This window comes from Anguilla rostrata, chromosome 10 (genome assembly GCF_018555375.3).
Source record: "Anguilla rostrata isolate EN2019 chromosome 10, ASM1855537v3, whole genome shotgun sequence".
In the NCBI taxonomy this organism is placed as follows: Eukaryota; Metazoa; Chordata; class Actinopteri; order Anguilliformes; family Anguillidae; genus Anguilla; species Anguilla rostrata.
The window spans coordinates 4,068,156-4,079,857 of record NC_057942.1 but is presented as its reverse complement, the minus strand read 5'-3'; the positions used below and the strand labels follow the sequence as shown (position 1 = coordinate 4,079,857).

General features: G+C 46.0%; 3 protein-coding genes across 8 annotated transcripts in view; 2 read left to right on the top strand and 1 right to left on the bottom strand.

Moving 5' to 3' along the window:
• Positions 1-26: 26 nt before the first annotated feature.
• alkbh2 (alkB homolog 2, alpha-ketoglutarate dependent dioxygenase) lies at positions 27-3,034 on the bottom strand. 3 transcript variants are annotated; one of them, XR_010332791.1, is made up of 5 exons: positions 2,392-2,547; positions 1,373-1,644; positions 980-1,178; positions 168-586; positions 27-131 (listed from the first exon to the last, which is right to left on the bottom strand). XR_010332791.1 is itself a non-coding variant. In XM_064353566.1 (4 exons), the coding sequence occupies exons 2-4, from the start codon at positions 1,635-1,637 to the stop codon at positions 229-231; spliced, it is 822 nt and encodes a 273-aa protein (XP_064209636.1). In that variant the 5' UTR covers positions 1,638-1,644; positions 2,898-3,034; the 3' UTR covers positions 27-228. The 3 variants fall into 3 exon arrangements, 2 of the variants coding, with proteins under 2 accessions (XP_064209636.1, XP_064209635.1); XM_064353566.1 differs by lacking the exon at positions 2,392-2,547 and adding an exon at positions 2,898-3,034 and having other exon boundaries at positions 27-586; XM_064353565.1 differs by having other exon boundaries at positions 27-586; positions 2,392-2,546.
• Positions 1,879-6,215, top strand: unga (uracil DNA glycosylase a). 2 transcript variants are annotated; one of them, XM_064353563.1, is made up of 7 exons: positions 1,879-2,125; positions 2,957-3,157; positions 3,535-3,630; positions 4,025-4,122; positions 4,222-4,310; positions 4,724-4,902; positions 5,601-6,215. In XM_064353563.1, the coding sequence occupies exons 1-7, from the start codon at positions 2,024-2,026 to the stop codon at positions 5,739-5,741; spliced, it is 906 nt and encodes a 301-aa protein (XP_064209633.1). In that variant the 5' UTR covers positions 1,879-2,023; the 3' UTR covers positions 5,742-6,215. The 2 variants fall into 2 exon arrangements, with proteins under 2 accessions (XP_064209633.1, XP_064209634.1); XM_064353564.1 differs by lacking the exon at positions 1,879-2,125 and having other exon boundaries at positions 2,993-3,157.
• Positions 6,216-6,633: 418 nt separating this feature from the next.
• Positions 6,634-11,702, top strand: part of acacb (acetyl-CoA carboxylase beta) — a 37,846-nt gene continuing 32,777 nt past the window's right edge. Inside the window, exons 1-2 of one of the 3 annotated variants that reach the window (XM_064353539.1) lie at positions 6,634-7,132; positions 9,601-10,465. In XM_064353539.1, the coding sequence (XP_064209609.1) occupies positions 9,621-10,465 (845 nt within the window). In that variant the 5' untranslated portion in view covers positions 6,634-7,132; positions 9,601-9,620. Of the gene's footprint in view, positions 7,133-8,515; positions 8,675-9,600; positions 10,466-11,702 lie in introns of those variants that run through there. The other 2 variants (XM_064353541.1, XM_064353540.1) reach the window with 2 other exon arrangements.

The window sequence follows — 11,702 nt, the reverse complement described above, 5'->3', positions numbered from 1 at the left end:
TTAGCCTTAACTGTTGTGCCAAATGGTACCTTTTAATATTTATTAAACATTTCTACTTGGTGAATTGTATTTACAAGTGCATCAATAATTCAAACCCATGACATGACAGGAAAGTCTCAGTCACTGGGAAGGTCCCAGTCACTAGGAAAGTCTCAGTCACTGGGAAGGTCCCAGTTCCAGGGAAGATGACAGTTTCTGGGAAGGTCTCAGTCACAGGCAAGGTCTCAGTCACTGGGAAGGTCCCAGTTTCTGGGAAGGCCTCGGTCGTTGGGAAGGTCCCGGTCCTTGCGGACTGATGATGTGTCGAAAGGTGAGGTTGATGCGCGGGGTGAGGACCCTCCTGCGGGCCGGCAGGCTGTGGTACCAGTGCTGGTTGGTGGGCGGGTTCATGAGCAGCAGGCTGCCGTGGGCCAGCTCCAGCCGCACCGGGTCGACCTGGCGCCGCGCGTTTCGGCCGCGGGCCTCCCCGTGCCGGAACACAAAGTCCCGGGCCGCCCCCAGGGACACGGAGGCGATGGGGAAGCCGGGGTCCAGGTCCTTCTCGTCGTCGCGGTGCTCACCTATGTGATCGCTGCCATCTTTGTACCTGTGTGGGGGGAGGGAAAAGGGCAATCGGTCACATCGAGAGGAGTTCTTAAAAAAAGAAAAAAAGAAAAAGGATTCTTGACCACTGTAACTCATTCTTCAGTCCATGTGAATAAGCAGGGGTTGTCACAATATAGGAAGGACAAGTAAGCACGATTTGAGGTTATCTTTTTACAACATTGGCTGATGGCATGAGAGGAATACATTTTGTGTGCTAAAACGGCAGAAGCCATCGCGTGTTATCAGTGTCTCACTGAGTCTACCCAATCATATTGTCGCACTTTGGAAAGCAAAGCCTTTTGATTGGTTCACTGGAGTCAAGAACCGTCTGTACCTTGCATGTCCCCCTATTATGTAAAGCCTGGTTCTCCAGTCAGTAGGTTTTGTCTCTCACCTGTTTACAAGAACAAAGTTGAAGGTGCGTCCGGTGGCCTTGGTGACTGCCCCATGTATGTACTCCAGTGTTGGGGTCCATGGCCTAGCCAGATGATGTACCCCAGAGTAAGTGTACATCAGGCCTGGGTCCCCGTAAGTGGCCTGCTTCCTAGGAACACTGTGGAGCTTCCCAAACACGCGAACCTGAGCCATCTCATCTGCAACACATGCAAATTGTAAAAAAAAAAAAAAAAAACGGGCAAATACATACAATAGGAGAGGATTAGCATTGGAAAATGTATTTTATATCATCAAGACTGACCTGATGTTGTAAGTCTGACCTTCATGAAGCCTTGTTTGAATGAGAGGGTACTGAGAGGAAAAAGCAGTGGTGTGGTGTGGTACCACTTACCTGTGAAATACTCCACCTCTTCCTCCAGTTGTTTAAAAAGCCTGTCTGCTTCCTCTTTTGGAAAAAGCTGTGCGTAGTCACAGTCCAGTCCCTCTGCTTCAATCTTCTTCCAAGGGAGAGGGTGAGAGAACTCTTCTTCAATAGAGGTCTCCTCTTCCTCTCCTTCCTCTTCATCACAAGCTTTAAACTTTTTGCAGTGATGCTCTTTCTCCCAATGAATATTCCGCTCACTGCGTTTCTTTGTCTGGGTCACAAATGAGTCCATCCAAAATCTGGAATTAATCAGAAGCTATGCTCAAAAATGTTTTGAATAAAAAATAGTTTGTAAAGCAATGTAATTCAGTAAAAATTATTTAATATACATTTCTTAAATCACCGAATATGTTAACATTTCAACCTTCATTTTCAAATCTTTTAACATCACAATTTCCGTTTTTAAGTGATAAAATCTCTGACTAAAAATTACCCCACGCGGCACGCCCCCTACAACAGAAAAACCCTTCTCCCCTCCCATTATCCACAATTTTGGCGGGAATGGGTTGAAATAGCAAATGTTGATTCAGACAGAACGCTTCCTTACAACTTCTGATTTCGGATCACAAAACTAATTTAAACCTCGACCATTAAAATATAACGTTCAAGTTAAAAAAAATGATTGGGCAGAAAACTATAAACTCGTTTTTTTCTCCGGTTGGGACAAAGAGAACTTTAGAAGCGAACAAACAGGACACCAAAGAGAAAGCGGAGAATAATGTGAGTTTTTTTCAGTGTTGCATTGCCATTGGCGACGATGTAATTGGTAAATTATCTCAGTTTTAAAGAACAGTATTGTTAGCGTCTATGCTTCGTTGTTTCACGCGTAAATTTATGCAGATACCTAGTTCTACATACTGTTAATGAATCACCGATTACTGAGAGTTTCTAGCTAGTTTTACCGCGAAATACGCACGTGGTACAGCGACTCTGGAAGTAAACATTGAACTAGGGAACTTCAATATAACGTTTTGGACATAACTTACCATTCATACAGTCTGTTTAGAATCAATATATTCAATATGTTGTGTGATGGGCATGGTGTAACTAAGTTAACTAATCTGTACACCGTGAGCGCATGACTCTCTGCCGTAGACGTGCATATTTAACGAGACAGGCAAACACGCCTTCAGCTACGCTTGTGTAGTCTCGGAAGTAAGCCCGTACTGCGCATGTTGAGGGCAAAACAGAGTTCTCTTTAAAGTGAATGGGGAATATTGCAAAACATTTGTAAAATGCACATTTTGATAAATATCTTTATCAAAATGTGCACATAATGAAATTTATGATGGACAAAAAATGGGCCGATGAGGTTTTCTTTGTTAGTTAAACCACCTTGAGTTTCTGCACCGAATTCAATGGGCAGCAAGCTCTTTTGCCCTCAAGCGCGCGCGGTAGAGGCTGCTATGCGGTACGTAGAACTCCACTTTTCCACATGCGAGATGTTTATATTAGCCTAGCTACGCATCCGCGGCAACACGCGTTTTCTTACCCACTGCAGTGGCTAGCTGGCTAACAGGCTAACACGTTTTCATAACAACATGTTCGAAGGTGTCCCAGGTAAAAAAGCTGAAACCAACTAGCGATATGCCGCCGACTGTCACGACCCTGAGTCCGGAACAGCTGGACAAAATCGAGAAGAACAAGCGCGTTGCTTTGGAGAGACTGGCTGCTCACAACGCACCGGATGGATTCGGCGAGAGTTGGCGGAAGGAGTTGAACGCAGAGTTTGGAAAGCCTTATTTTAAAAGAGTAAGAATACATTGAGCTTCATCGGGGTAGTTTTAAATAAAACGATCTTTTATATATATTGGGTCAATTGCAATGTGCTTAGCTGGAGTTTAAACCTCAGATTTAATCATTCTGTACACAACAGAACTGCAGTACAACTGGAGCAGCCCATCCTTATTTCACAGATTTGGATAGCTGTTCCAGTTGTAATGCGTATCAGTGGTGTAGATGACACAGCAGCGGAACCACAACGTCAGCATTGTATTACTTCTGAAATGTTCATATAAAAGCAGGTATTAATACAACACCAATAAACTCAGGACTGTGGAGGGAGAATTATTGAACAGGATATTTTATAAATAAAATACTCAACGTGTGTGTTTTTTTTTTGCGCGTAGTTGATGTCCTTTGTGTCAGACGAAAGAAAGCGGCACACTGTCTATCCACCTGCTCACCAGGTATTCACGTGGACTGAGGTGTGCGCCATTCGAGACGTGAGTACCGTCGTGTTCTAAAATGTAATCGATGGGCCTCATTCACAAAAACATGCGTACGATCACATTTGATCGTAAACTGTAAGAACGTTTCAGAGAACATTTCGGCATTCATATTTATTTTTCTTATCTGTCTTTTGCATGGCTTTTTCCTTATGCTAATCACTTAAGCAGGACTGCGCATAAAATTGACAGTTAGCATTAATCATCATACACTTGGGATATGCACATGTCATGAATCCCACATTGTTTTTTTGTCAGGAACATTTTTAAGAACAGAAATTTAACAATTTTTGGTTTTGAGAACGAGGCCCATTGTCCTTGTGTATTTGATGGAGGATCTGGAGCTTGGTGGTAGAGCTCACAGATCACAGATGTCTCCTGTGATTTGCAGGTGAAGGTGGTGGTTCTTGGCCAGGACCCATACCATGGTCCTAACCAAGCCCATGGCCTTTGTTTCAGTGTCCAGAGACCTGTCCCGCCCCCTCCCAGGTACTGCAAGTCACTTGGCACGCATTTCATTCAGTGACAATTTTTTCCGTCATTGTGGTTTAGCATGCCTGGTTCAAACAGGCTATGTTTGTGTTATAGCTTGGTGAATATGTACAAAGAATTGGCTACAGACATTGACGGATTCCAGCACCCTGGACATGGGGATCTCACTGGGTGGGCTAAACAAGGTACTCAGCTTTCATCCCCTTTTAAATGTGAATGTGATGTGTGTTTGACAATGAGAAATGTATGTAATTGATGAATTCCCTCCACACATACTGTATTTTTGGTTGAAGTTTATCAGCTTTTGCCAGTTTTTGGGTGGACCCTTGGCAGATTTGTATCTGTATGCATTTTTATTGATGTGTAAACAGCCATTTATAACAAAGTCAATGGAGCAGAATGCATGTGTTGCTTTTAAAGCAGTTTGCCTGTTACATGTTGTCACACATTAAATGCAGTCAACTACATGTACAATGTGGTGGGTGACTAATGCCAAATTGATGCGAGGGAGAGAACGCTGTTCCACAGTTAATGTTAATTACAGTGAATTCCAAGTCCCCCGTGGTGAATACACTCCCTCGTTCCTCCTCTGTTTCAGGTGTGCTGTTGCTCAATGCTGTGCTGACGGTTCGAGCGCATCAGGCGAACTCCCACAAAGACAAGGGCTGGGAGGCCTTCACGGACGCCGTGGTCCAGTGGCTCAATGGCAACCTGAACGGGGTGGTCTTCATGCTGTGGGGGTCCTACGCTCAGAAGAAGGGCATCGCTATCGACAGGGTGTGTCCCGGGCTGGAAATGCCATAAACCAGTTCACTAAATTACAGGCGTTACTTTACAGCCATTTAGCAGACGCTCTTATCCAAAGCGACTTGCACAACTTTTACACAGCATTTACATTGCATCCGTTTATAAAGCTGGACATATACTGAAGCAGTGCAGGTTCAGTACATCGCTCAAGGTTACAGCATCGGTGTCCTACTCAGGAATGGAACCTGGGACCTTTAGATTACAAGACCAGTTCCTTACCCATTATACTGCACTGCCATTAAATGTGTGTGTACGCTACGTGGCCCAAAGTATGTGGACGCCTGACGTCAACATCTCATCCAAAATTCTGGGCATCAATATTGAGTTTGTCCACTTTTTGCTGCTATAACAACCTCCACTCTTCTGGGAAGGCTTTATACTAGATGTTGGAGCATTGCTGCAAGGGATTTGCTTCCATTCAGCCAGAAGAGCAAAATGAAGCCTTATAGCCCCAAAGTACCTCTGACCATTGCGCCAAAAAACAAACTCTTAATTTATAATGTCATAAATAACACAAGTCAAATGTATCCTTCTCTCAGACGAAAGGCATAGAAAATCAAGTCTGATTTGATTGGAAACAGTGGCCTCATTTGGCATTCTTGCGCGCAAGATTGGGTGGTCCCGCTACTGTACTTTGGGTTTTTACTGAGATCATTTATGTTTTACAGAAGCGCCACCATGTCCTGCAGACTGTACATCCGTCCCCGCTGTCTGCGCACCGCGGCTTCTTCGGATGCAAACACTTCTCAAAGGCCAACGAGCTGTTGAGGAAATCGGGGAAACGGCCAATCGATTGGACGGCGCTCTGAGAAAGTTTCGGAAGTTTCCATAAGCTCATTTGTCCGTTCCAAGTTGGCTAAGGGGGAAATTACCGTGTATATACTGCCGTTAAGACTAGCTTTTTGATCTGAATGTTGAAAATGTTGTCATTGTATCATTTAATTTCCTTTTTGCATATTTTCCATATTAATTTCATAGATGTTTCATATTTTGCATATGTTCTACATGCAAATGGTTTCCATCGTTTTAAAACTACCTCAGTATTACAAAGCTATCGCCATTATATATTTTTATTTTCATTTAAAATCTACAGTAAACAGTGAAACTCTACAATCACTTGTCTTATGTATTTCCAACTGTTGCAAATGCATCAACACCGCAGTGAGTTGCAAGATAAAAGGACATATACTAACAGCAAGCTATTTTGTAAATATTTCTGTGTTTTATCTTGTAAATCAGAATTGTATTTTGAATGTTATAAATAAATTTACAGTAAAACGGAACTTGTGCATTGTCATAATATAGCAGGTTTGTGTTGGACTAAAGATTTGCTATAAATCTGTTTCATGGCTTGTTTCATGTGTTCCGAAGCTTTGTACTTGGGTCACGATAAAGCTGAACGCTGTATGCCCGATTTTACCTATGCAGTACTTGCTGAATTATGATTTTATTTATCATTAACACCAATACTGAACACTTAATATCTTAGCAGCACCTTTGACTTATCTTTTCGACTTTTCGAATGACATCACCAATTGAATGCGAGCTGTGTTTTACTTTTTGGTATCATGACGATGGGTGAAAAGATCGCTCATGGAAGTTTGTCTCTTGACTGGACCTCGTCAAAATGGTCCCGTTCGTCGCCTTTGCTCAGACCGCAAATATTTCTCACACAGCTGGAAAGCACATGGCGTGAAGCTACCCGCTTATGACTGGGGAGAGATATCCTGACTAAACCCACGTACGTCGTTAAAAGTAATGGAAAACGTTTCCAAGAGCAAGCCATTTCATTTATGAATAGATAGAATGGACATGGACTGACTACGTCAGCAGCTTTGTTAACCTGCCTCAGAAATTGCTGTGGGGAAAACATCTTGGTCCCCCTACCCCGGAAATTAGGATAAATTGGACGAGTTTAGGTCCGATTTCATGCTTTTACGTTGAATGAGGGGGATCATGTTTCTTAATAAATCGCCGGGAATAATATTTTTATGACCACATTATATCGGTTATTGGCAGTGCACTTGGCTTGATAAACGCTAGTCCAGCTAACTGGCCAGTGCTCATCACATTTTGCTGGACGCGGTGATTGTTTGAATTCTGATCAAAACAATGCCAGCAGTTGAAAGTTAGCCCGACTTTCAGTGATTCATACTGCAACCTGCATCAATAATGACTTCAAGAGGCTATGATGTTGAAGGTAAGCGTAGCTGCAAATAGTATTTAGCGAGCGTTTTGTGAATTCTGTTGCAGATTAAACTCGCTATTTGGTGTTAGTGAGCAACGTTTTTGTTGCCTTTTGATACACTGTTGCTAACGTTAAGGTTCGCTGGCTACTGGGAAATACTGGCCGAAAACAGTGATTTGTGACTGAATGGATTTTTTTTTCAACCCAACAATTTCGAGCAGTGAAACAATTTCTCACATAGGTACAAAATGAAGACGAGGTAGCTAACGATTGCGAGCTGGTATCTAACTGTTTATATTGTGGAAGTCGTAACATGGCTAACGTTAGCTAGCTAGAGAACAAACCAGAAAGCACACCCGCACATTTAAACTTTATGGTGCACCTGCACCATGCATGTGTGATAGCCCGCTTTTGTAAGTTACACTGTGGGCTATGATGGCATGTGTTCACTACGATAGCTAGTGCAATGAGATGTCTCAAAACAATCCGTTTTGAGCAGCCATATATGGTCAGTTTATTATGAACCGAACCGATGGCACGCCGAAGCTAGCAAATGATGCAAGAGTGCGTTGGTTGATGTAGAGCGATCCAGAAGCAGATGCTTTGGCAAAGGCAGTTACGACATCCCGGCTTCGATGTTGTTCATGAGTAATAATCCCTTTACAGTGATACGGGTGCACCTGCAGTAAAGGTTAAAAAGTGAGTACTTGCTCAGCATGTTGGTGACCTTTAATATAGGAAAGTCTGCCCTCGGGATATTGTGCAATTTCAGTTGAAGGAACCGGACTGAAGGCTACTACTGCTTATATTCGGTTAGCTGAATGTGGGTGTATCAAAACTGAAGGGGATCTATGAATTCTAATTATCCATGCAATTAAAAAAAACAAACATGCACAACTTGGAAGAAAACATGAATTTTTGCTTCATGACTGGTGGCCTTTCTTTCAGACCAAAGTCATAAATGTCTTGGCTATTTCAAAAAAAAAAAAAAACATTTATTATTCTCTCTCTTTATTCAGAGTTACATGGAGAGTTTGTGGCATTTTTAAATAACCTGATTTGGTTTGGGGTGCCAGAGTCCACTTCCTCCTCCTTTGTAGCATTTTCTCATGGGAGGTTGTCCTTGTTTGTCCCGCCGGCTGGCCTCTGCGTCCGTCTCTCTCCCTCCCTGGTTTTCGTCGCTGACAGCTGACCTTTCCCCCATTTTGGTCCGGCCGACGTACCGCCATGCTGGTGTGCCCCGTTACGCTGTCCCGACAGCTGTCAGTGACGCACTGTTTACGGGACAACCGTAAGGGAATAGCCTAGCCTCGGCTCTCGCCTCTGAAGTTTACCACCCCAGCCTCCCCCCTCAGGGAAATTCCTGGCCCCCGGACACAGTGTCCCTCGCGCTACTCGAGTGCACTCCGATTTAATTTGTGTCCATTTCATATCTCAGCTGAGGGGTGCGGGCATGTTCCCTGCGCTGCCGGTAGATTTTTGTTTGTGCATTCCCGGCTTTGCCGCTGCTCGTAGAGGAGGGAATATACCCCCTTCTGTTTCCAGTTTTAAGAGGTAGGTGTGCCATCCATCGCTCAAGCTATGGACACGAGCCGGCGATGTGCCTTAGTTTTGTTTGTCTGATTTATGCTGGTCTTGCCGTTCAGTTTTTCTCAAATGCCAGGATTACTGTCTGAAGACGTGCATGTATTTTATCTCAGGATCATATTGAGGACAGGTTTTGTTTGTTGTTTAGTGTGAATGCCTGGCTTGTTTACGTGCTGAAATATGGCCTGTGTGATGAGAGTAAAGTGCATTTAGAGACTGTAGCCTGTATGTTTTCCCCCTGTGCTGCCCCTAGGGTGGATCTCTCAGGCTGGTGCCTTTCTGTGCAAAGTCAGCCTTTTGTATTGCAGCCTGTTAAGATAAGACTGGATTCTCCAGGTTTTTGGGTTCACTGGGTTCAGTGGTGTATAAGAGGAGAAGGATGCCATCGTGTGAATCTTTCATGAAATTCATGTTGGAATCCATATTGGAGATATTGCAGGTAGAGCATATCTGCCAGTGTTTAAAATATAGGGATGGGGTTAGATCGGGGTTGTATTGGCATTGGTTGATAATGGCTTAAAACAAACTTATTGGTATTGTTTTTAATTAATCATCTTTACCAGCAACTGACAAGCCATAGCTATAGAGACTCAGTAGCTCTCTAGAGCAAATTGGAATATTTTGTTTGAACAAATAAAATAAATATTTTCCTCTAGTTCTTCCATGAATGTGGAAACTTGCAGTTTTCATTTGTGCTATGATGTGTTATGAACGTGGAGGTATACGGCCAGATAAATATTGGTTATTGATATCGGCCTCAGAATTTCCATATCCGACCTCTAAAAAAAGATTTTGATAGGAGGGGCAGTGAGGGCAGCGGTGGCTTAATAATTGAGTGTGTGTGTGTGTGTGTGTGTGTGTGTGTGTTTCCACGTGTTTGTGTTTGGTTGCAGATCCCGCAGGACATCCCTGAATGATTCCTCTTCTGCTCTCTGGACTCTTAATATTGTGGCTGTTGTGGCGGATCGTGAAGACCAGATCGATGCCCGAGAGCGGAGTAAAAGTCCAGGCTGAGGTTAAAGTTCATGAGGTCCGGGAGGACGTGAGCCCGAGGCCGCAGGCCGCCGGTCCTTCGTCTCCGACACCCGCTCCTGCTGCGGATCCGGCTCTAAGCGGCCGTCCGGTGCCGCCCCAGCCGGAAGCTTCCTCGGCCACCTCGACAGAAGCGGGAGAGACGCCCCGAAGGGCCCCCGACGTCGCGGCTGAGGGCGGAGCGCGCGGCGCGGAGGCGATGGAGCCGCTCCAGGCCTCTCCCGCGGCGACGACGCCCGCTCCTGCCCCACCCACCCCCACCCCTGCCGCCCCACCCCCTGCCCTGGCACCCACCCCTGCCTCGCCCGCCCCACCCCTTGCCCCAGCACCCACCCCCACCCCTGCCGCCCCACGCCCTGCCCTGGCACCCACCCCTGCCCCGCCCGCCCCACCCCCTGCCCCTGCCCCGGCACCCGCCCCTGCCCCGGCGCACGCCCTGCCCCCCGCCCCGCCGGGTCGCAGAAGGGGGAGCAGGCCGTCCCTGGGCGCGGGACCTGAGGCTCGGGAGCGGCTCAAGTTCATCCTGGGCGCGTCCGAGGACAACTCCTCCGACGAGGAGCCGGTGGCGGTGGCGCGGCCTGACGGACGGGCGGTGGCGCGGCCTGACGGACGGGCGGTGGGCGGGGCCTCCCCTGGCAGCGCCAAAGCCTCCTCCGCACCTCCTTCTGCTACTTCACGCGAAACCCAGACGGGGATGTCCGCTTCCTCCTCTTCCACCAGCATAAGGTAACGAACGCTTTCAAAAGCGCTAATACTTCACTGTTTAATTCAGTACTAGCTATTATACATTGTTTTTCTAAGTGGTAAACTCTGTTGTGAACTTCTCATGTTACGCTGTGTGGTGAATTCAGAAGTGAGGCTTTAATTTTTTGGAAAAGGAAGGAGAACGGTAAAATGCCTTTCACAAGAGCAAGCCACGATGTGGCTTTAGTACGTGCGGTTGCTCTTACATGTGAATGCACCGTCACTCTGCTCAGCACAGGTTGTGAAACTTGGCCACGGCCTACGTTTTGGTCTTGAAACTTTTGTGTTGTCAGTGTGGTTTCAGTAATGGGTTTGGTTCTTTCACCGTGGAACAATAGACACCATATTTTTAAGAAAGTATTTAAGAAGTGAGCCGCAGAAGAGCCACCTGTGCCGACTGTAGTCCCTATTGGCCAAGGCGGAATTGGGATTGGATGCCTTCAGCCCTGTTCTGATGGTTAAAGTTTTACCCGAGGAGGTCCTGTAATGTATCTTTTACTGATGGGATAAAGAAATCCACGGCGAGAGGCAGGAATACGCCCTGGACAGACCACAACAAATCTGTTGCCGGGCGCACACACACACCATTCACTCTCCATTCACTCACACACTCACATTCATACCTATGGGCAATTTAGAGTCACCAGTTAGCCTAGCTGAATGTCTTTTGACATCGAGCTATACATGAAATGCTAGGCCAGCACTGCTGAATGGCATTACACCGGCAATCTGATCCTGTTGACCTATCTCTTATCAAAGTATGTCTGGCAAAGCTCATGCCAATGCATTTAAACTGCACTGGCGCCTTATGGTCACCAGGGGGCACTGTTGCACCACAACCAGCTTTAGCCTCGCTGGCAGGCACAGCCCTTTTGTACTTTGAGGTTCCAGTACAGCCAGACTGCTGCACACTGCCCTCTGTTCTCTGTTATTGTTGCGTGCCGCACATTACTGTTCTATTAATGGAAACAGCAGGCTCTGGCTTTGACATTAAAAACGCTGTCTGCGTCCTGTCGAGAGGGGGGGGAAAAGAAAAAAAGAAAAAAGGCACGTCCCAGCTTGGCGAAGGGTTTCCCAAAAATGGTTGCGGCTTTTTGAGAATGTCACGGGGGAACATCCGCCGAGGCGTGTTCCGTGAGCAAGCGAGGGCGGAGAAGGCGGTCTGGGCCAGCGCCGCGCTTTGAGGGTGGGGGGGGGCTGCTGGGGTACGTCAGGTAGT